Source organism: Chaetodon trifascialis, chromosome 3 (genome assembly GCF_039877785.1).
Source record: "Chaetodon trifascialis isolate fChaTrf1 chromosome 3, fChaTrf1.hap1, whole genome shotgun sequence".
In the NCBI taxonomy this organism is placed as follows: Eukaryota; Metazoa; Chordata; class Actinopteri; order Chaetodontiformes; family Chaetodontidae; genus Chaetodon; species Chaetodon trifascialis.
The window spans coordinates 5,127,178-5,152,607 of record NC_092058.1 but is presented as its reverse complement, the minus strand read 5'-3'; the positions used below and the strand labels follow the sequence as shown (position 1 = coordinate 5,152,607).

Here is a 25,430-nt window from a genome sequence, read left to right as displayed (position 1 = left end):
CAGATCAAATTTTATTGAACAAAAGAACTTTTCAAAGGTCATGTAGGAAATACAATATTATACAAGTGTTGCACAAACAAGACTAACAGAAAGAAGTTCTAGAAAAGGGAATTGTTGGTGATGAACATGACTATACAGACAGGTCAGAGAGGGGCGTGTTGAAACTGAGAGATGCTTCCAGAACATAAAACTCACCAGGACAGGGACGTGGAAATCTGCAGGGCCGACCAACAAACACTGATGGTCTCAGTTTAAACAGGGGAACAGACTGCTAATTCAAAGTGCATGGATCTCAAGTCAGAAAGTACACATTTCCACTTTAAATCTGATTAGTTCTTCCTACCAAGTGGCCTGTAACAGATTCCACAGAATTTAAACATGAACCAGATGTTGGAAATCCAGTTTTATTTTTTGATGTATCTTTTTCATGGTTGCCGAAACAAAAGTCCTCATTTACTGAACGAGGGGTGGTTCAGTTCTGTTTTACATAGACCCTAACATATGCTGGTTTCAGTATTATGTGTAGTCAATATTTTACCAAAAAAAATCGTAAACCAAGGTCTGCCCACTAGCTTTTTTTAGAGCTCTCATCCACAGTTAATCACCTTGAGATCAGTAAAAGCTCTGGAAAAAGCTAGTAAGTAGACTACGAGTTAAGATTTGCTGTTAATGCACTGTTTCCAAGGTCAAAATTAAACTTTTGCCCTGCTCAATAACAATGTAGTTGTCTTTAAGAATGTGATTTTGTCCAGACACTTCAGGGGAGAACACAGGGGGTCTCTCACAGATAACGTGAAAATGGATTCAGGTGTTTCCTCACAGTAGAAACCCTTTGGAAAGCACACAAGGCGGTTTGGCATGCTCATCCCAACCTGCAGGGGGCAGCAGTGCTATCAGTCCTTCAGAGAGCAACTCACGGGAAGTCACTGCTCTTAAATGCTCCAGTCTGAACAAAAAGAACATTCTTGTGCCAATTCATAATTCAGCACCAACATTGCAAAGTTAGCACCTGTGGCAAAACCAGTGTGATTCAAAGATAGCCCCAACGAATTTCAGAGATCATTTCAAATATTTTCTATATTTTATGGTAAATAATATTAATGACTTACATGTTCAGGAACAGGTGACAATGATGCCCTGTGACACTCTCAAAATGTCACAATAGTTTGATCACAGCTGAGAAATTCAAGAAACAAAAAAAATCTATAATGTAAATTATGGTAGGCAAATCTTGCAACTCAGCAGAGCACAGCACTGATCAGATGACAGTTCTGATGGGAGATTTAACTTTTTAAAGCTGCAATTTCAAATTTAACTTGTAAGGAAACAAATGGGCCTGAGCCAGATGTCAGTACTCCAGCTGACAGTTCCTTGCCTATGTAGTACAGACGTCTGTTACTTATGGAGGTGGACCAGGGCTTTGGTGTGGGATGGAAAAATTCTGAGCCAGAAAGTCAGTGTAAAAAACAAAACCAAAAAAAAAACAGGATTCAGTGACTGTTTAAATAGGGAGAAAATGTGAGAAACTTGAAGTCAGAGTTCTGATAGCTAAGAATTCGCAAAGTTGAACATTTTTCTTTTTACATGTACATTTTGAGGTTGATGTCACAAATCAAAATGTTTTCACATGGCCCAAGTCCTCCTCCATATGCTCCCTTTTATGCAGTTGCTTCAGTTGCTTCATGTTTTCTCAGTGTATGACATCAAATGTTCCCAACAGTCAAAAATACGAGTTTTTTTTTTTCTCTATAAGTGGATAAACTAAACCAAAGAACACTTTGTGAAGAACTGTAATTCAAACAAATCATCCAGGTCTCAATCTATCTCTGAATGGGCCGCGGGTTTGATTCCGTGCTGTACTCGCTCCCAGAGCCTTCCTGATTTCCAGTGGAGACACAACAAAAAATATAAAAAGGAAGACAAACTTAACACGTTTCTCTTTCTCCATCCTTTTGTTTAGTTTATTTATTTTGCTAGAACAAATCAACCACCACATCTGCTCATCTGAAGACTTTGAAAACTTGCCCCTGCTCATTCACCAGTTCATCTAGGTGTCCCAAATAAAAAGTACTTCTTGAGTTATACTCTTTGAACAACTAAGAGTCACACCCAGTTGCCTTGTTGAAGGGCAGAAAATTCACCTTTGACCTAACAGTCACAGTGGATGCTGCATCCCGAAATTCGTTAGCAACATTGGCTAGCAGCCATTCAACTCAAAGCAGAATGATAGTTGGTTGAAGTAAACTAAGGTAGACAGTGAAAATGTACCAGCATTTGGCCAACAATCCCAGCCTGCTGGGAAAAGTGTCACCTAACTCAAATGCCTTTCAATCCTGAGTGCCTCCGTCAGGAACTGGAACTTCCAGAGACAGACTAATTTCTCTACCTCCAACAATCAGCAGAGATCATATAAGCCCATGGTAAGACATTTGCTATGAACACTGGGGCTCAACCAGGTGGAGGCTAATGGATGTAGAACACTAACGTCTGCTAAAAGAAACAATGTGTGTGAGTTTGGGGAAAACTGTCAGTTATTCTGGTATCTGAAGTCTCTCAATACATGGTTGAGAGGTTGAATCTGAATCACTGGAGACAGGTTGACCTGTAGGATCTTCTGCGCTTTTCTGCGGGCCTCAGCCACAGAGCGTGAGTCATCCACCTTTATCACTTTCCATCTAAAAGTGTTCTTGTCCTTCATGCCATGTCTCTGCCGAGTTGGGTTGTTCAGTTCCTTGGGGCCGCGACCATCCCGGTGGAGGCCATTGCTCCTCCAGCCATTGCTGGTCAGCTCTGTGTGAGTCTCTGGGAATGCCCGGCCATTAGCATAAAAGACCGGAGCAGAGTCTCCGATGAGGGCGGCATCCAATCGGAGGGGACAGGACAGGCTCTTCTGGCTGAACAAGGCCACAGCTTTGGTGGGTGCCCCACCACCGTTCTGAGAAGGCTGCAAAGGTATTCCTGAAAGCATTGGAGGGTGCTGTTGCTGAGAAAAGGCAACAGAGGGTGCCTCCGAGGATGAGTCCCAGGAAGTGTGGATCTGGAGTCTGGCTGTGTGGAAGCCAGACAGGCCTTTAATGTTGGTCAGTCTGAGGCACGGCCGCACCTGCAGTGCCTGTGACATCTCTACAGTCCGACTGGGTGTCCTGCTACAGATGATGACACGATGGTCCACCAGTGGCTCTGGAGGGCGGACCCCTTGAATTCTGGGGCTGCCCTTCTCAGGGGTGTTCCAGGAAGGGTGAACCTCTCTCTTCTTGGCCAGGGGCCTCTTTCCCCTCCTCTTGGCAATGGGTCTGACGCTCCGGTTGGGTGGCTTCAGCATGTCTTCAGTTAGGGGTTGATTTGTGCAAGAGCGGTAGCCATATACGTCTTTGCTGCGCAGCACAGTGGGCTTGTGGCCCTCTTCACTCAGGTCGTGCAGGAAGGTGACCAACTCCTCGCTGCTTGAGAGGTCATGGGACATTGGGCTGAGGATCTTCAGAGCATCCAGGAGGACACCATGCCCCGCTGACGAGATCCGGGACCAGGAGTGGACCGCCCTCCGCTCTTCATTGGCAAATGCCAATGGCCGGCCAACCACGGGACCTCGTGCCGCGTCAGCCATGTTTGTAGTCCTGCCCGGAAAATACAGAAAGCATTCAGTTACAAAGAACCACAGAAGAACAACTCAAGAACAAATACAAATGAAACAGGCTGGTCTTAATTCATAACTCATTTTTGGGATTTTGCAACCTTACATTGGTATAGCTCCTCTTTGAGTCAAACAAAGTGAAGTGAGTATAATGTAGGAATGGGCGGTATACCAGTTTCGTCACCGGTGTCACGTTCAGCCACAACATGGGTTTTGCAATGACGTTATTACTGTCATAAATGTTTCAGTATTTTAAAAATGAGGTGCTTTACTGTGGCTGCGATAACATACAGGTAGAGGGCTATGCATACATACTCACAAAACTCAAGTTACATCCTGTAACTACCTTTTTTTCTCACTATAACACTGACTCTGGTAACACAAAGATGAGGAAGGTAACATTACAAGCAACGCACAGCAGTTTCTCAGTTTCTCTGTTGACGGCACTAATCACTTCATTTTGCGCTGCTTTGAGGGCCAACACAAAGCAGGATTTGCTTCACAACTGAAGCTCAAGCATGGATCAAAACCAACTTCAAACTTTCTGGCATTTTCATGTTGCTTTGCTGTTTATTTTGTTTGCTAGCCTGTTGAATTTGGCATTGTTGTGTTCCATGGGTAATGTGGCTTGTAAAGTACTAAGTATTAAAAATTGAGGGACAGTCAAGAGAAACTGTGTGAACGCTTAGCCAATAACCAGACAAGTAGTTTGTCTCCACACTTCATACTGCAGCACAGGAAAGCCAATAAACGTCTTTTTTTTTTTTTTAAATCATTTTTTCCTTCTTAAGATACGTTTCCTTGCATTGCTAAGTGGAGTATCCCTTTTATTTATGTAATACTGTGAAACAATGCCGTCACCAAAGACAAACAAGTACCATGTTATAAATGTTAGGACATATCGCCCACCCCTAATATAATGGCAGTATTTTTGATCTCACTGTGAGAAATTTTCCCAAAGAATCAGACAATAGGAAAACTGTTATTTTAAAACAAAAAGACATTAACTTTTGAAATACATTCTTCAATTAAAACAGAAAATTAACATTTTTTAAAAAAATTGAAATAAATGCATAATTTATCCTGTGCAGTGCAGGGCAGTTACTCTTTTCTTTTCGGTAAGGACTTTTATATATGGGATCACAGTTTTTAATTCAGAAACTACGTGATTACATTACATTTTAGGAAGTGGGCTTTTGGCTCTCTTGCATGGAGTTCGATGGTAGATCTATATGAATGATATCTTGTTACATGATGCATTAGCTTGACATCACAGCTGGGGTAGCAAGAATTCTTCCAAATGAGGAGGAATTTACCTTCTGGTAACTCCAGTAAGTTATACTGAACTCACTCCTCACCCTCCCACTGAAGCTGATCACTGGCAAGTGAAAAGAGGCAGCTAGTGACACAAATTAAGTGACATAAAAAAGAAAATGAAGTTGGTCTGACATGTCTGTGATAAAACATTGGTTTGGGCATTTTATGACTGTAATAGACTGTGACGATGGGGAGATGATGGGAAATGATGGGGGAAGAGATTGGTAATGACACACAAAAGAAATCCCCGGTCAATGCCTTCCCCCCCGAAGCCACCACTTTTAAAATTTATGTCTAAGCAGATTTATAGCTGTTTATCATTGATGGTCATCAGAGATACTGCTCCTGTGAGTTCTAACCCTTCCTGAAATTTATGTACTACAATTACGTATGTTGTGTATTTTAAATTTGACCATGTTGCGACTCTTACAGGAAGAGATGACAGAGTAAAGCACATTTTGTCAACCAGGCAACAAAAACAATTACAAAACCAGATGTAGATTCACGTGTGTTCAGGGTCATTAACTGTTCACATCCAAACAATCTATTCAAATTCTGTTACATCCCAGCTGGACAGTGTTCTGGAAAGTAGAAATGAAAATAACAAAACAAAAGAAGAGATAAAAAAAATACTTTTAAATGTATCCACATTGGTGCAGACATGCCCTAGGTTTCACCCTTGTATTTCAACATGTCTACTATCACAATCATTTCTGCTGGTTCTGGATGCTGTGACCTTCTGACCCCTGACCTCCTTGCCACTCGTTAAATGTGATCCATAAACTGAACTTTTTCTGCAGCTGGTCTCACTGCAAGCTGTTATAGAGTCACCTTAACATTAAATGTTAACATGAACATGCACTGCTGCGGCTGTGAACACACAGACTGGAGATTTTTAATAGGTAGATTGATGCTGGGGGGAGAAGCTAGTTTACTATCGGCAGCAGAGTAATCAGACACCTCATACAGCCAGATCAGCAGACAGTGACACACTGATTATAAAGAAACAATAAAGCTCCACATCCGCTGAGAGACGGACCCCAGCTGGCTTGTTACTCTAAGCTGATAAACAGAAACCACTGTGACCTTCCCTCAGTTCAGCACCAGTTCTATACATTTATACCCTTCATCTAAGACTCGTTAGCTACCATGGCAACCACGACCTTAGGGACAGGAGACAACCCCGTGAGATCCTCTTTCAACAGAACAAAAATAAGAAAAACTTCACCTGGTAGTTCAAGGGAGTTTCTAGGAGGGGAAACTGCCAATTATTACATTTGCATTTTTTTTCACAACATTAAAAACAATTCAATTCAATTCAATTCAATTCAATTCAATTCAATTCAATTCAATTTTATTTGTATAGCGCCAAATCACAACAGAAGTTGTCTCAGGACACTTTCCATATAGAGCTGGTACAGACCAAGCTCTTTTATCTACAAAGAAACCAACAATTTCAGCCAACAAAGGAGACAGATTTATCAAAAAACATGAAAGAAAGTGTATCAAATTCATCGTTTCATTTTTTTAAGTGCAGAACAAGGTTGCAATAAAAGACAAGTGCAAAGCCACAGTCCAAGTAGTTTATTGACTTTTATTTGCCAGCTTGGCAAGGGCAATGTCTTTATGAATACTGTTCAAATTTAACTCCACATATCAAAGGTTCAGCTTTACTATTGTTCGTTCCCCAATCTTAGCTTTGAGTTCAGGGAAATCAAAGCTAGTCAACGCTGAAATGAAGAGGCAACTTTGTTATTGTTACACTGAACAAAAATATAAACGCAACATTTTGTTTTTGCTCCCATTTTTCATGAGCTGAACTCAAAGATCTAAAACATTTTCTATATACACAAAAGATCAATTTCTCTCAAATACTGTTCGCAAATCTGTCTAAATCTGTGTTAGTGAGATCTTCTCTTTTGCTGTGATAATCCATCCCACCTCACAGGTGTGGCATATCAAGATGCTGATTAGACAGCATGATTATTGCACAGGTGTGCCTTAGGCTGGCCACAATAAAAGGCCACTCTGAAATGTGCAGGTTTATCACACAGCACAATGCCACAGATGTCGCAAGTTTTGAGGGAGGGTGCAATTGGCATGCTGACTGCAGGAATGTCCACCAGAGCTGTTGCCCGTGAACTGAATGTTCATTTCTCTACCATAAGCCGTCTGCAAAGGCATTTCAGAAAATTTGGCAGTACATCCAACCGGCCTCACAACCGCAGACCATGTGTAACCACACCAGCCTAGGACCTTCACATCCAGCATGTTCACCTCCATGATCATCTGAAACCAGCCACCCGGACAGCTGCTGCAACAATCGGTTTGCATAACCAAAGAATTTCTGCACAAACTGTCAGAAACCGCCTCAGGGAAGCTCATCTGCTTGCTTGTCGTCCTCATCGGGGTCTCAACCTGACTGCAGTTTGTCGTCGTAACTGACTTGAGTGGGCAAATGCTCACATTCGATGGCGTCTGGCACATTGGAGAGGTGTTCTCTTCAGAGATGACTCCCAGCTTTCACTGTTCTGGGCAGATGGCAGACACCGTGTGTGGCGTCATGTGGGTGAGCGGTTTGCTGATGTCAACGTTGTGGATCGAGTGGCCCATGGTGGCGGTGGGGTTATGGTATGGGCAGGCGTATATGATATGGACAACGAACACAGCTGCATTTTATTGATGGCATTTTGAATGCACAGAGATACCGTGACGAGATCCTGAGGCCCATTGTTGTGCCATTCATCCACGATCATTACCTCCTGTTGCAGCATAATACATGGCCCCATGTAGCAAAGGATCTGTACACAATTCCTGGAAGCTGAAAACATCCCAGTTCTTGCATAACCAGCATACTCACTGGACATGTCACCCACTGATCATGTTTGGGATGCTCTGGATCGGCGTATATGACAGCGTGTTCCAGTTCATGCCAATATCCAGCAACTTCGCACAGCCATTAAAGAGGAGTGGACCAACATTCCACAGGCCACAATCAACAACCTGATCAACAAACTTTTCTGACAACTGACTAACCCCCCCCGTCTAATCAGCATCTTGATGTGCCACACCTGTGAGGTGGGATGGATCATCTCGGCAAAGGAGAAGTGCTCACTAACACAGATTTAGACAGATTTGTGAACAATATTTGAGAGAAATGGATATTTTTTGTATACAGAAAATGTTTTAGATCTTTGAGTTCATCTCATGAAAAATGGGAGCAAAAACAGAAGTGCTGCTTATATTTTTGTTCAGTGTAGATGGGGCAAAAAAGGAAGGTTTGTCCTGAGGTTGTTGCTATGCTAAACAATTAGCCATTATTTGCTAAAAATAAAAAAAGAAAAATGAAAAATAAGGAAAAATAATCATTCACCATTTTGATAATCAATTAAGTCATTTATCAATGCCAAACAATTTTCTCTTCACTGCTTCTCCCTGTTTTTTTTATCATTGTAAACAGAATCCCTTTGGGTTTGGGGCAGACATTTCAAGATATCATGCTGGGCTTTAGGAAACTGTGCTATATGGTCGCCATTTTTGGACCTCTCAGACTCAGCTGATCAGGTTTAGCTCTTACCTGTCAGATTTGGTTCAACTTGCATCAAAGCAAAGGCTTGGACTGACTTGTACCTGTCTTTGTGAAGGAAATCATCACCGGCCCAGCGACACAAAGTGCTGCAGCTGAGACTGCTTGCTACCTGATACTCTGCTTGATATTTCCTGGTTACAGATCCTGTTTCAGTGGAGTGAGTCTGACCATGCATTCAGCTGCACTTAATCACAATCACAGGCTAAAAACATCCCTTGCTTTGAACATCCACTCCATTGCTTCAGCTGCACTATGGTTTAGCGATCCTTTGGGTTAGCATGCTAATGTCAGAATGTTAACATTCTTACAGTTTGCATGCTAACGTTTAGAGTTAAACTAAGGTTTATCTCTCTTATCTTGATTTGCCACTTTGTCAATAAAATGTCAGAATATCATTAAATGAAATTATGTCTCCAGATTCTGTTTTTTTTTTCCACCAACACTCCAAAGCTGCTCCATTAAATATCACATAAGACAAGGACAAGTAGCAAATCCTAACAAATGAAAGACTGAAACCAGAGAACATTTAGCTTTTTTGATTAAAAACCAGTTGTTTTCAAACAACAGGGTGACAAGTTCCTTCATTACCACGAACACACGCACTGTTGTTGATTTTGACTCACTTTCCACAGTTCTGCTGCCTCACATACCAACTAGAGCACTTAATGTGGATTGATTGACAGCTGAAAACAATTCACAAAACAATGCACCATTTCCTCCTGTTTGCTTAAAAACTACAATTCCCACCTGTTGTGGAAATTACTCAGCATTTTCAAAAAATGAAACTATATTTATGAGCTGTTTTTCACATATTTATCTTCAATAACAACCAGTGGGCTTGGGGCTGAGTAGCAGACAGTGATAGAAAATTAGTTTATTACATGTATTTGTCAGGGAACACGTACAGCAAACAATCTCATGAAAAGAGATGTATTGTACCAGATTTAGCTACTAGCTAAATTCCATCTGCAATCCCTGGCAAGTCAGTGTTATTTTTGTAAGTCAGCTTCCAGAAACCTGTACAGCAGGGTTCACCTCATTCACGTATGCCACCATTTTTTCATCAGGGCTTTTCTTGAGGATGGGAGGAGCAAAAAATTACAAAAAATACGAAAGTGTTCTAGGAATTTTAAACTGTAAAATTACAGTGTGAGGTTGAGGCCGTAAAAAGCACAATGCAGATAAGGATAATTCATTCATTTACTGTCATGTGTGCATTTTTTTTTAAGTGAAGGCTAGTGATCGTAAAATCTATACACATAGCGAATCACAACTTGTTAATCAAAACAATTTTTTATTAGAATCAAAAACCTATATAATTAGACAAACGGCTAAATCATTATACAATTTATGGTAAGTTCTGCTGTTTTTCGTGGATAGGGCTAGGTAGCTAATCCTGCCTACAAAGCGCTGATTACAGCTTTCAATGAGCACAAATCAGACCTATTTGAATCCATAAACAAATCAGATGTGGGCACTGATTCAAAGTTCTGGATTCATCCAAAGAATCAACAGAGGTCACGGAAACAATAATGTAAATATGGAATAATGAGTGAGTCTCATGTGATAAAGACCAGAAAGCCATGAAGACTGCTATGAAACAGTAGAGCAGGAAAACAACGAAAACCTACAATCTGGGTTAAATCTAGTCCCATAAGAACACCAGAGAACCTGGAGATGCTTATTAGCCACCTGGTGAAAATGAGTCCACAGCTACATAATCAGAGCATCAGTCTGGTGGCTGCTGGTAATTTTCCACCTCACCATACATATTACAAGTTGTGTCTGCAAACCTTATGAGGAAGTAGATAGTACGTCTATCAGGTAACCAACTGCTCTGTGTAACCCCCCCAAAAAATGAGTAATTAATCATTTTGCAACAAAATAGCTGTTACAAACTACAGAAGGACCCAGCTTACAAACATACGTCTTTTGTGCTGCCATTAGTAGAAATGAGTCTTGGACTAACACCAACTATCAATTATTTAAATCTTCCTCTAGTTCACTGAGGAAGAACTAGAAGAAGAACTTTCATGTTATGTGAGCTGCTCCTCAATCAAATCCCAAACAGTGAACTGTACCGTGGTGAACAGTGAGTTAGGGCTGTGCAATATGACGATAGAAAGTATATTGTGTGATGACAGAGAGATGTCTGTTGTTTCATATGATGCCTAATCGTTTATTCAACTGCTGCAAATAATTCTCTTTACTGCAATAATTTGTCAGTTGGATGACACTCTGCTTTCTTTCTCACGGCACAGATGCAAGCAAGGAATTTGCATGACGGCAACGCAAACAAACATGCAGGAGTGAATGTCACACCAAATAGAGTAATTCAGACCAGGAGCAGGACAACAACCAGCCAAGACAAAACCTTGAAGAGGGCTACTTTTGTCGCACAGATGAGGTTTACATATGAAAAGTCTGACATGAAGCAGAAAACTGGACTTTGCTAATTATGCCACATACCAGTCCCCACAACAGACTCTACCACTAACCTCTTTTACCACCTACGCAGGGTGGTAAAAATGTGCACAAATGTTGCAATTAAAAGGACAAAAATAATCAAATATAAATAATATTGGATATTCTTCTAAGAGATACCCCCCTCCAGACACCAAGAAAGCTACTTCCTGTCTTACAACCATACAAGGCCATGTGGCCAGCTCTAACCAGATACTGAAACGTAGACTAGTATAGATCAAAGCTTTCCTGGAGGACACAAGACAGGGCTGATTAGCAAGCAACTGTTTGTGGCCCTGTTTGAAGTTAAACATGACTTCCTGACAGCAGGACAACTCTGCCTGGAGCCTAGCAAACTAGACTTCGATAAGATAAGATAAAATAAGATTAGATAAGATAAGATACAACTTAATTGATCCCGCGCTGGGGAAATTAAGTCGTTACAGCCAGCAAGTATTGAAAAGCAGAACAGCAAAACAGTGGCATAGAGAGGTCAAGATAAGGAGGATACAGGATAAAGAGTAAAAGAAAAAAAATCACCTTATATGCATATCATGTATAGAATATAAAAACACTAATTGCCATAATAATACTACTGCCCATAAAAATACTATTGCCAATTTTCTTATGAGAAAAACTACCCTAAACTGCCCTATGTTGAAATGCACTTGAGAAATGCTGTTGCATAAAAAGAACAGTGAATTGCATGGGTCTATGTATATGTACCGCTTATAAAAATACTGTTGCCAATATGGATAATAAATACAGTGTTTGTACCATTGCACAGTTGAAAAAAAATCTACAAATTAAAAACTGCACAAGATGTAATGGTATTGCACCAGATGAAATGGATAATGTGAGCATATATTAGCATAGATAACAGGAGTGCTATGAAAACAGTAGGCTAATGATGTAGAAATGGGAAAAACAGCATCAAAACAGTGCTACATTACATGACGCTGAAATTGAAGTCTGACAGCTATTGGGATGAAAGACCTGTTCTTTCTTACACAATTGATGCAGTAGTCTGTCACTGAAGGAGCCGCTTAAGCACCCCACTGTCTCATGCAGGGGGTGGGATGGGTCGTCCACGATCGATGTCAGCCTGGCTAACATCCTCTTGTCAACCACCTCCTCAATGGTGTCCAGAGGGCAGTCCAGGACTTTCGAATATAGAACAATGGACAATTTCTTACTAAAGAGATTAAAAGGGAAAAAAATTTAACAACAACTGCTCGAACAGAACTATCTGTTCACTGCCTTCACAAAAAACATGCTGTATCATGATATCCTTAGCTGGATATGAAATGGCCAATAGAAGGATATTGGATTTTGGTCATATCACACAGCCCAACTGCGAAGGTAGACACACTGGATCTGTTGACAGATGTCCAGTAGACAGATCTATTAATTTTGTGTTGAGAACCAGCCATGCGATGCATGATGGATACAGTAAACCGAGCTGACAGACCAGTCATTGTATCTGAATTTGCATAATCAGGACTCGTCCACAACTATATGCAAAGGAGTCCTTCCAGCATAGTCCATCAGACGCCTGAAAATCAGATCAAACTTTCAAACTAGGCAGTGTTGATAAAATATGAATCAAGATTCTGTTACTGCATTGCCTATTTCTCACCTAAAAATGTTTCCAGACCCATATTTTAGTGTACTCTTTAGCTGTAATGTGAGACAGGTGTGACCCGGCCACCACGTTGGAAAACAGACAAGCCAAAACCAAGCACTGCCCAACTTGCACTACGTCACCCTCTGGCCAACAAGATGGATGAGCTGCTGCTCCTCAACGGAGCAATCATGGACTTGAGCAGATCTGCCACCCTCTGCTATACTAAAACTTGGCATGGTAAGCAAAGAAAACGAGAGGAGGCACAATCTGCTTCTACATTAATGAAGGCTGGTATGTTGATGTAAAGAAAGCACCTGGCTGACAAGGTGCATAACATCAAGCAAAAATGCCCGGACACCCGGACACATTGCTCTTGTGGACTTAAACAGACTAAGCCTCAGCCATGAACTACCCAAATAATGACTGCTAATTAAGTGTCTGATCACTGTCGGGTTCAACCTGTCCCAACTTGGAGGAAGAAATTAAAATTTGCTAAACCTGTGGTCAAGTCTGTGGTCCAGACTGAAGAGCTGAACCACTGGAGAAAGCTGGAATTAGATGCCTGCTTCAATTGCATGGGTCAGTGTTTTTGAGACCGTTGATGGGCTCACTGACACTGTGACATCTGAAGTCAGCTTTGTGAGGATGTGTGTGCCAACTAACACCTTCTGAACATACAATATCAACAAACCTTGGTTTACAGCTTAACTCAGACAGCTTTATCAAAGCAAGGCGGAGGTCTGCGGGAACCTGTACAACCAGGCTAGAAACACACTAAACAAAGGAGACAGAGTAGCAAAGAGATCCTGTACTGAAAATGCTGACAGACAGGTTTTCAGTTGGCAACTGTCCTTCAGTGTAGAGAAGCCTGAAGGACATCGCCAGCTACAGGAAACCATCATCACACATTGTGGAAAACCATCAACTCACTGACTACCTGAAATTGTTTTAGGTCAGGTTTGATAAGCCTACACTCACACCTGGCAACCCTTCCGACGTCAAACAATCATAAGCCCACTGTCTCACCCCTTCCCATCTGCACACAGGATTTGTGAACAGGATGTGTGCCAGCTCTTCCGCAGACAGATGATCAGGAGAGCACCAAGCCCAGATGGCTTCTGAAAGTCTATGCTGACCAGCTGGTCCCCATCTTTACAAACCTGTGTGAAGTTTCCTCCTGCTTCAAATGCTCCACAATCATCCACTTACTAACATGTGTCTGCTGCAGAAACCTTCCAGTTTCTGGGATCTCCCAGGACCTAAGTGGGCATCCCACATAAAACTCCACCAGCAAAAAGGCCCAGCAGAGGATGTGCTAGCTCAGGAAGTTTAACCTGCCTCATGAGCTGCTGATACAGTTCTACACTGCAATCATCCTTGCAATCTGTCATCTGTTCATCCATCACTGTCTGGTTTGGATCCGCCACCAAACAGGACACGGACAGACTACAACGGACAGTCAGGACAGCAGATAAAAATCACTGGTGCCAACCGGCCCTCCATTCAGGACCTATACACAACCAGAATCAGTAAACAGGTAGGAAACATCACCGCAGTGTAGATCCATCACACCCTGGACATGACCTCTTCCAACTTCTTCCATCTGGTAGGCACAACAGTGGACTGTACGCTAAAACAACCTGACAGAACAGTCTCTTCCCACAGGCCATCACTACAGCGTCAATAACCCTCTTACACCAAAACATCCACTTACTTCCACTATAGATCATATTTTCATTGTCAAAATAAATACTACACACTTCACATGTATAAAGATATGAATGCATGCATATACTATACATAATCGTCCACTACATGTATGCATATTCAGTGTTTCCTTCAGGATTTTTTTCAGCAGCGGGGGCAGGCTCTCCGGGGAGCCATGGTGGCGTAAACAAATGACACTTGACTGCAGATTTTACTTTTACAACCTATTTATTGAATGGTCAGTTGAAAATTGCTTTTTAAAGGCTGAATGTGTGTGTGTGTGTGTGTGTGTGTGTGTGTGTGTGTGTGTGTGTGTGTGCACTGTGTCTGTAACCCCTGCTCCTCCCCCTCCTGCTCAGTACTGAAGCCACCACACATCATGTAGTTGACCAATCACGTGCGGCTTCAATGGGAAAAACAGTCAAGAAAAAACAAAAAAACCCAAAGCGCCTCTCGCTCTTGCTCGCAGGCGGTAGCCTGCTCCGATCATTCACTTCAAAGAGCGGCTCTAGGAGCCGTTTCGTTCGCGCTCGACACATCACTACTGACTAGCATCATCTTCATCAGCTGTCTTTCTCTCCTTAGAGAAATATTTGAACAAGCTCATCTGAAAATGCAGTCTGCATCTACATCATGGCGTGTGGATATTAGCTTAATGCTATCAATTAGTTTACTCAGGTTAGCGACACTGAGTTGGCACCGGGCCCAATTAACTTAAGCTACCGATATGTTACATAATGTTAGCTGGTCATCAATATTTTGCGAATGTCTATTTAACTTGTAAAATCTAATAGGAGTTATCTTAAGCTAATAAGTCTACCTTTTCTCCGGTAAGTTGCTGCCCAATTTTCCAAGACGGCACTCCTCTGACTCTCTGATCTGGTGCCTGGATGCTTGACGTGATGCCACTTTCAAGGCCGCGCTCTCACGTGTAATTAACGTCGGACTCTGCTGTGAAGGTGGAGACATGTGGCAGTGGTATATTTGCGACAATAAAAAAAAAAAAAGAAAAAAAAAAGAAATTGGAAGGAATGGCGGCTAGGATTTAGCAATGGCAACCCGCCACTCCTAAATGAATGTAGAGGAAACACTGATATTCATTTGTAAAAGTCATTTGATCGATTGGGGGATACTGAAAAGTCAAATATGTATGTATGGGGTGATTTCTATAACGCATAACACAACAGAAAATGACTAAGGTCACATGAATCAATTTCTCCACCAATTTGTGATTTCTTTGCTTTTTATTTTCTCAGAATCATACTTTGCTCAGGTGACCCTGACCCTCTTCTCTAAGATAAGTGTCAAGACCAATTCAGTTAATTATTAAGGTGCAAGATGCATTTTTCATTCAGTCAGAGGTGAAAAATAAGAATGAAAGAGGAGGAGAGGAAGAAGAGGGACAGAGATGGAAAAAGGAGTATGAAGGACAAAGAGAAGATAAGAAAGGAGAATGAAAAGGGGGAGGAAAAAGAAGGATAGATTGGGGAGACAAAAGAAAGGAGTAAAGAAAAATAGAGGTTGTAAAATCCAGACAATGATCCATGACATGACTGCAAACAAGCAGACTTCCTATGATTCACCATGACTGTATGATGCTCACATGGAGTCTCTACATTAGCAGTTTCCTCACTTGGCAGGCAGTAATAGAGGGATGAACGGAGGGGGGATGGGTTGGAGGATGAAGGCTGGTGTGCGTGGTGGGGTTCCTGATTAACAGCTCCATGATAAACCACCTGGATAAATTTATGATTAATCGTCATTGATGTTTACCATTGTCTAGGAGTTCAATGCGATTTTATCCACGTTAATCTTTCCAGATACGCTTTCCGGGCAAACATCACCTTTTCACACAATACTAGCCTTAGTGAAGACCTCTGAATCTGAATCAACAGCCACATACAAGTTTTTGTAATTCAAACAGGTCAATATTCTTAGTGGTTTACCAATCAACTAAAAAGGGTCTTCAATACACTACACACTAGAGAACCAATTTCTTAAGAAAAGCTGGATGCTGAAAAGTCGTTTTAACTGCATTGCTGGCTTTAAAAGTTGAATAATACTAATAATGTATGAAAGATGTGGAATATTGGAATAAGGTTTGTTGAAAAGTTGGAGTTAAACTGAATTGCTGGATTTAATTTGGATAAGTAGCTATAGAGTTGGGAAAGTGGGAAGGAGCCTAATCAGCATGAAGTTGAAGAAAAGCCATAATGTGTGATAGATGTGGAACATTATTAGGTTTGAATGGAGTTTCTGGCTCAAAGTATGAACAAGCAAATAAAAGGTGAAAGAGTATGAGTAGTTGGAAACATGGGAAAGGGATGAACAATGCAAAATACATAAGCTGGGAGATGATTTGCATTGCTTCACTAATGGCTGCAAGCTAAACTGCACAGCTAATAAAATCCTTCTGATCTGATGAAGGTTGGTGCCCCTTTCTATATTAACGAGCGCAAACATTAAACACAAAGGTTTAATGACCGAATTCCACTACATTATCAAAGGGATTTTATTTTCCGTCTTGTTCTACATGAACGTTCTATCCCTATGTTCATGTTCCCTTTGTCGTTTTTATGTTTGTGCATGTGATTTCTTTGCTGAAACGCACAGTGAGCAGCAATTCTTGTATGAAAGCTACTATACAAATAAAGGTTATTATTATTGTTATTATTAACAACAGGTGTTTGATAATTGATCATACTCTCTGATTTGTTGCTCTGATGGACATAAGCACCGTTGTAGCTAACTCCAGTGAAATATCCCAGTATGTTTCATTCCCTCGGCTGTGGGCTACGCTCTGAAGTTACGCTGCTGTCCACTGTCTGTATAAGGAGATCAGCCCCACTCTCCCGCAAATAGACAGTGACACAGAGAGCAGAGGCAGAAAGGCAAAAGTCGCCTTTGTCCCACTCAATTCAACTCATTTTTCCTCCTTTTCAGAGGACATCCATGTGTCATCCACTTTCTTCACTGGTAGCTCAAGCAATGCTGTGCAGTAGGAAATGGCTGTGTACTTAGTCATACAAGCCAAAAACTGCAAACGGACTGGGTGCTGTTGCCTTCATTTCTGCTGTGTGATGTTAGGTCCAAAGCTTATTATCGTTATCAGTGTCAGTTTTATTGTGATCCCTACAGATTCTTAAATGGAATTTCTGATAATTTAATAATAATAATAATTTAATAATTTAATAATTTAATAATTTCAGATGATGCTCTGAACATTTCAGATCAAATTGAGGAACACACCCATATTTATAGCTAAATGATCACCTGGTTAATGGTTACTTTTAATCTTCTATGAATGACTCCGCAATCCACCTACATCTCAAAGACAAGGGACATTCATTTGAGGACAATAATGTACATATTTTGGCCGAGGGAGACCAATGGTTTTAGAGAGAAATTAAAGAAGCCATCCACATCAAACTGGAAAGACCATCACTGAACAGAGAAGGTGGTCTACGACATCCCTTACAATGCAGTCCTGAGATCTCTCCCTAGGCAGCTTAACAGCCATTCACAGGACTCACATAAGCCTATTGAGTCACCTGATGTCCTACAAATGCCTGAGACTTCCTACCAATCAGTTAGATTGGATGAGAGGCAAAACGTCTTCTAGAACCACAAGCAAGTCCAGTAGCCTTTGGAAGCACTTAGAAGTACCATGACCTGGATGAATGAGAATCTTCACAGACATGTTACTCTTAATCATTAATGCCCATTCGTATGATTTAGTTAAGTCAGTTGGCTATAGCTTGCTAGCATACATAACATACCGGAGATGAATGGGGCAAGGAGAGATGAGCTATGAGCTAGGCAGTTAAAAATTTTGCATTTCTCTGCCTGTATGTAATACACTTTCAGGATCACTTGCATTTCTGCACTCAACATGCAAAAATCTTGTTTCACTGAACGAGCACTGCTATCAATAACTCCAGTGAAGCGCAGCCTGACTTTTGAGAATTTAGTTCTCTTCATCATTGAGAGAAAGAGCTGGCCCCAACCCTCACACATACGACAGTCTTCAAGAGAAATCTCTCTTCTGAATTAGGAATAGTGAAAATGCATAATAGAGGAATGCCTTAATTTCACCGACAACAGAATTGATAACATTGGAGCTTATGGATACGCACTTTAATAATTTAGCCCCAGGGCATGTTTAATAATGAGGTTCATTACCCATCCCTGGTGACCACCATATTTATACTGCATTTAATGGACCTGCCTCAAACATTGTGTAGGATAATGTTAGGAAATGTTATAGTTTCATAGTCTGACAGGACAAGCTGCTGGTCAGCTCTGAACGCTCTCAAGCTCCCAATTAAAACAATGATCTTACAATATTGATGTTATCTGCGTGATGTGATGCACTTTAAAGTATAACAGTGATTCTGACTGTTGTTTACTGTCCACTAGTGATGCCGACAGTTCAGCTCTTGACTTATTTGCTAGAATGTACCAAGCCAACACAAGAAAACAACACTGGCCTTTAAGGCAACTTTGTCCTAATTGTCACACTGACCCAAAAGAGTTATTCTCCATACACAGTTATACAAAAAATAACTTCATAAACATCCCAACATGACTATTGAAATAATGAGTTCAATAAAAATGTAACAGTCTTGAAGAGCCACAGGGAGCAAGTATATGGCAAGCTAGCTCAGCCAAAGACTGTCTACTCAAGAAATGTTCAAACCTTGTTTGTCAGTCAACTGTATAAATAAAATGAAGCAATAAAGCTGTCTAGGGCGGCACTAGCACAGTCAGTGTGGACTATGTCCCGGAGGGTGGTCGCTTCATGTCCAGCACATGACTCTGATGTAGTGCCAATTAAGACTGGCTCATGCACAATGGCTGCTCCAGTCCTGAATGGGTACTACTGAAGGTAGTAAGCTAGTTAGCCAAGCATGCTAACATTAGTTGCTTAGAAAAATTCACATCAACATACAGTTAAACACATTCTTGACACTTTTGCACACAACTTAAAAACATCGAGATCTCAAAAGCTTGACAGGTCCGCTGTGCATAGTTACTAAGCTATGATTGGACAGTTGCTGTTTGGGTGAAGGGTTAAGCAAAGTGTAAGTTTGTTCCAGTAGAACACAAAGAGGGAGTTATATAAACAAGCTCCAAGTTTGGACGATAACCACTAGATTTGTCTAACACACTGCTGAATCCTCAAATTAGCGTCAACGGAATCTCTACTCATTTTTACACAGAACAAGGGCTGTGGATTTTGTCCTCTATTTTTTACAGTGTAGCCGAATTATTAATGGATCATTTCAATGCCAGCACAGAAGGGTGGAATGATGAGCAACAAGCTAGTAAGGTTGTGTCAATTTTTTACACTCAAACTTCTATTGCAGTTTTTCAAATGAAGCTTTGAATGTCTGTCGTCATGACATGACATGATCATTCACCACAAGGGAATCATTTGTGTTTATTTGTGTTATTCTTGCAAGTTTTACCACAGGATCATTTGTGTTTATTTGCCCCAAACAGTCAGCATACTCTACATTAGCTGTAAGCTAGCAAGCAACAGCAGGCACGGAGGGTGAGGGTGTGTGTGTGTGTGTGTGTGTGTGTGTGTGTGTGTGTGTGTGTGTGTGTGTGTGTGTGTGTGTCTCTGTGTTTGCTTTCAGTTCAGCCTCTGAATGAACTCAGCACTCACCGGATTCCAGTTCTTTCAGTTATTTTCCTCCAGTCTCTTTTCTTTTTCCCTCTCCTCTCTGTACATTCATGAAGTACATTTCCCTCCAGTAGGCAGTCAACAAAGAGAGAATTACAGTACAGGTTGGCACCTCCACGGCTCGCTGCTGTAGACTGGTTGAAGATAAATCCACTTTTTAATCCCAAAAGTGTAAGATCTTAACTCTCCTCACACCGGCAAATGGCCACAGATCAGAGCAGATTCTGGTGATATTCTGGTGTTTATTCCATCAACTTCCCAGCTCTCAACAACTGTCAGCCAGCATCTGATTTAGACTCAATGTTATGAACGAGGCTTCGAACTATTGGGTACAGCTCTACTATTGAATCGGATTATTTTTCTGAACTGAAAGAATGAACTGCACTCTGAAAGTTCTCTTGAAGATACATTTTGGTCAGTAGGGGTCCTTCCATTTCACCAGTACCTGACATTGAGTTGTCTGAAAAATTTCTCCGTCAGTTTGCAAAGACGGTGGAGAACATCAGGTTCCAATTCCAGACTGACCCTCACATTCTTTCCACTCCTTATGTCAATTCTGCCATAAGGAACACTGAAATCACAATTTCAGTGTTAGACAGTGCAGTGTCCCACATGAACTCATCTTTCTGCATCTTAGACATACTTCCCATTAAGCTGATCAATGAGGTATTCCCCACTGTTAGTCCTGTTATTTCGCAGATTTTTAAAATTCTATGCTCTCTTTCCCAGTTATTTCCATTGCTATTGTGCACTGACTGCTAAAGAAAATAATAATATGGACTCCCTTTCTTCAAGTAACGACAGCCCAATCTCAAAACTGTCTTTTTTCATCTATGGTTCCGGAGAAAGTGGTGTCATCCCAACTTTTATGAATAATAACAGTGTTTTAATAATTTCCAGAGCAGGCTATAGTACAGAAACAGCACTTGTTAAGTTTACAAATGACTTACAAAAAGCTACAGACAGAGGGGATTGTTTGATTTTTGCTCCTTTAGATTTAAGTGCAGGCTTTGACACAGTTGATTTCTTCATTTTATGTGCCTACCTCTCCAACATCAATCTGGGTAACTCTTCTTGCTCGACAACTTAAATTGTGGTGTCCCTCAAGGCTAAGTTCTTAGCCCCCTTCTGTTTTCTATATACATGCTATGTGTTTTACCATTTTTATGCAGATGACACTCAGTTATACTTGCCATTAACAGATCCCAGCAGCCTAGCTAATCTCAGAACTTCCTTCCAGATATCAAGTCCTGGATGTCCCAAAATTAGGTCATTTTATCAATCATTGATCTTTAATCCAAAGCAATGCCTTCACTCAGGCTTGCTCCACTGTCTCCAGTTGGTACAGAATGCTGCAGCTTGAATCATTACTGGAACAAAGAGGCATGGTCACATCACCCACATGCTTGCCCCCGGTTAGATTTCCAACTGATTTAAATGTTTTATTGCTCATTTTATGGCCTTCAGTGGCCTTGGTCCTGAAGACATTTCTTATTTATTGACCTGGTATGTGCCCTCTTGACTATTAAGATCCACAGATGGAGCACTACTGGTTACTCACAGGTCACAGTTTGCAGCTATGGGTGATCAGGTTTTTGCAATTACAGCCCCCACACTATGGATTTCCCTGCCTACTGAACATACACACAAAGTCTCAAGCTTCTTTTAAATCTCTTCTTAAAACTTGTGTTTTTTGTTGAAAGCTTTTGGAAATGTTTGATATACATTTTATTTATACTGCTTTTATTCCTATTTTTTTTTTATCTTGTTCATTTAATTTTCTCTTGTTCTGTTGCTTGGTGCATGGGAGCTTAAAAAAAAAAAAAAAATTCAAAGGACCGACCCTCATATAATGAGTCCTTTTATTATGTGCTGTCTGCCCAGTGCCCATAGACCCTAGTTGTGGCCAATGACTTCAATCTGTTGCATTCTGTTAAAGAAATCTTTCAGATTCTAGCTTTTTGTTTGTGTTTGTTTGCGTAAATCATTAATAACAGAACAAAAACAATTGAGAGATTCATTCTGTGTGTTCAATATTAATACACAATAATGTGTTACATAAATTTACTGAGTTTCACATAATATGTGGATGATTTATAATAGCAAGAACTGTTATGTCTCACCAATTTACCAATATGAACAAATAAAGGAAATGTTTGTCAGAAAACATTTCTTGTTAAGGTTTGGTTGAAGCCTTGTATGCAACATTTATGTCCTTTGCCAGTCTGCCAGTCAGTCTGTGGTTGATTAGAGATGGTAACAGACATTTTACTTGAACTACTAAACCTTCAACCTCTGTAGCACGATTGCTATTTGCAAGAAAGTAGCAGACTGTACAGCTCTGCTATACTGACAATCTCCATAATCAAGCTGACTGCGACAACATGGTCACTGAGTGCGCATCCTGTATGGACCATTTGTAAACAGGTCTATATGCTAGGGGTCGGCACTATACCGGTTTTGTCACAGTCACCGGTGGCACCTTTTACCACTAACTGCTTTTGTAATACCATCATTATCGTGATAAAAACTTAAGAATATTGACAATAATGTGCTTTACTGTGGTAAATGGTTGAACGCATTGAAAAAAGGGGTTATGCATGCACTCATAGACCTGGAGTTCCATCCACTTACTACTATTTCCTCACTACAACAGCAACTCTGGTAACACGAAGCTGGAAGGTAACATTACGAGCAACGCACACCAATTTCTCTGTTGTTGCCTGCAAGAACCAACACTTTGGGAAACAGGCCGCCTGGTAACCACTGCAAAGGTGGCTGGTGAACAACTATGGCTAGCACTGTAGCCAGCTAGGAACATGCTAGCAGAAGTCAGTCATGTGGCTCTTCAAGCTTCTATCAATTTCCTTTCTCATGTAGCACCATTTTGATGTCAGCATTGTATACCATGTCATTCAATAAGGAGTTGTTAAACAGTGGGGAAAGTGGCTTGCAACTAACAGTTAACCACCACAGCATTCTTAATTGATGTTTCTCTGGCTCTTTGTCCCCTCACAAGGTCAACACAGTTGCAGACAATTTGCAGCGGTAATTTATCCATCAAAGTTCACGAAAGTAGTAACTGACGCAAGGATTTCCCACGTGGCAATCCAACGATTTTGTTGAAACCTAGCAATTTTTAACTGGAACCTAATAGTACCCAATAACAAGAGTACTGTGAGATCACAGACAAGCAAAACTAATAACACGACCAGACTGATATATTTACATGACTGATAATAGCAAATAAACCAAAATGGTGTCACTTCCTTTCAGAAAATTCTATCAGAAACGTTAAAAACCAGACTAGCCAATAAGGTTAACGCTACGAAGCGCGTGCGCAACCCTACGTCGTTGTGTAGCTCTCGTACGCCCCCTGTGCGAACGCACTGAAAACACTGGGTTTAATCTGTAGTACGCTGCTATCAGCGCCCTTAAACTGTAGCCACAAATACGTGCATCTACTCGCCACACAGAAGCTCATTCACAACTTTCAGGGGTTTGGTAAAAGACGTCGCCATTTTTCACACAGACTTGTGAACTGCCAGCGACAAGCCTTGGCCGCCAAACACTCTCCCAGCAATCTTTCCTCTGTCTGGGCAGCTACTAGTTGTAGAGGCTCCCTCAGCCCCTCCGGCCGGCCTGGGCATCAGCTGGCCAGACATTATCCGACGTATTTGCTGAGTCGGAAACGTGCAGATAAGCGACGCGAGTGAAAGCGCTCAACAAAACGGCGGAATTACCTTTTAACGGTGCTGTTTCGGCATCCTCCAGTTGCCGCTGCGCCGACGCTCCACGGTAAAATGGCTGCAACAACAGCGGTGTGGATGACAGACCAGGGAAGAGAGGCGGAGGCTGCCGGGGAGAGAGGAGAGGGGGCGGGCTCTGTTAACCCCGCTGAGGGGTGGGGGTGGGGGTGGGGTTGGGGCACAAGTGACCGAAAAATAATCATGAAAATCCAAAACAAAAAGAAATCCAAAATAATCTACAAAATAATGCAGAATTCATTCAATGGTCATTTGGTAGGTCAGTGACTGTCAGCAGTGGCTGTACAAATCTAGAAAGTACGTTGTGACGTCATTGGTGGGCGGTGCTTATCCCTATTTTTGTGTTTGTGGCTGGAACTCAAAATATCAGCAACTGACCAACCAACCCAGTGACCTGAGGCTTTACAGCTGATATATTAATATAACTACCATGACCTTATCATAGTCTCAGTACAAGTAGTACAATGCAATGTAATTCAAGCATCAAAATAAGTGCTTGGAAAATAATGTTTTTGAAAAAGAGACTCAATGCCTGGAATAAAATTCATGCAGAATTCTTTTGAATTAAAACTTTCATGTGAGAACAAGAATTTAGCATACAAGCACTGGTTTTGCTAAGCATATTATGCTACATTTTGACTGAAATAATCCATTGGTGAAACAAAACTAGTAGGGCCACAATATGCAACCGAGCTAGTAGCAAGCTTGATTACTTGACATAACTTTAATACCAAAAAATTATGCAATTTATTCAAGACATATATTTTGATCTTTGGAAAATGTGAATCAGTCATTTCTTGTTTTAAAAATTATTCTTCAGGAAGTTGTAGTTATGTTGTATGAATTTTACAACACTTTGTGACCACAAACAGCACTATTACTAAAAATGCAAGGGTCTGAAAAGCTGGGGGCATCATGCTTTAAGGAGTGTGGAAAAAAGGGACTCAAGCCTCAGCCAGATGGGTTCAGGTCCAATTTCACATCACATCGAAACACTTTAATATTGACCAGTAGTCATATGAGTTTGATGTGAGACGTTTACTGTGCATTTTCAAACTCCTCAAAGCCGAGGAGCAACTGAATCAGAAACTTAAATTACACTCACTTTTTTTTACATCTTTCTTAACTCCTCCTAATGTAGAGCTTCAATCTAGGTTCATTCCCATCAGTATTTGCTTTTGGCTGGTCAAGACACCATTGTTTAATTGTCGGGGCTTTCCATCACGCATCACTGCCCTCTGAAATTTAATGGTGTCTGCCCTTTTCATTAACTGATATCTTCACGGTAGTGAATATCAGCTCACTCCCATGCCACTAGATAGCAGAATTCATTGTATTCAAAGGCACACACAGTTTCAGACTTCTCTCATTCTGTTACCATTATACTCTGCAGTTCAGTTAAGGTCACAAAAATGTAATGAGTAATAACAGGAATATACAGAAAATATGTAATTGTGGTGATAGTAAGTGTATGATAATAAATGTGATTAGCCATATTTATTGAATGCAGATGAGAAGATACACATTGAACATAAGTACCACAGTAGGCCCACTGGTGAGACAATTAAATCAATTCCAGATGGCTGGTTTCATTATCATAGTTGTAAGTGTGCTTATATGTATGTAACTGGCCAACG

General features: G+C 41.0%; 1 protein-coding gene across 2 annotated transcripts; it reads right to left on the bottom strand.

Moving 5' to 3' along the window:
* Positions 1 to 23,856, bottom strand: ccdc71 (coiled-coil domain containing 71). Of its 2 annotated transcripts, none has more exons than XM_070959656.1 (2): positions 23,770 to 23,856; positions 1 to 3,614 (listed from the first exon to the last, which is right to left on the bottom strand). In XM_070959656.1, exon 2 carries the CDS (start codon positions 3,602 to 3,604, stop codon positions 2,528 to 2,530), a length of 1,077 nt encoding a protein of 358 aa, XP_070815757.1. In that variant the 5' UTR covers positions 3,605 to 3,614; positions 23,770 to 23,856; the 3' UTR covers positions 1 to 2,527. The 2 variants fall into 2 exon arrangements, with proteins under 2 accessions (XP_070815757.1, XP_070815758.1); XM_070959657.1 differs by lacking the exon at positions 23,770 to 23,856 and adding an exon at positions 20,009 to 20,273 and having other exon boundaries at positions 7 to 3,614.
* Between the last annotated feature and the right edge of the window lie 1,574 nt (positions 23,857 to 25,430).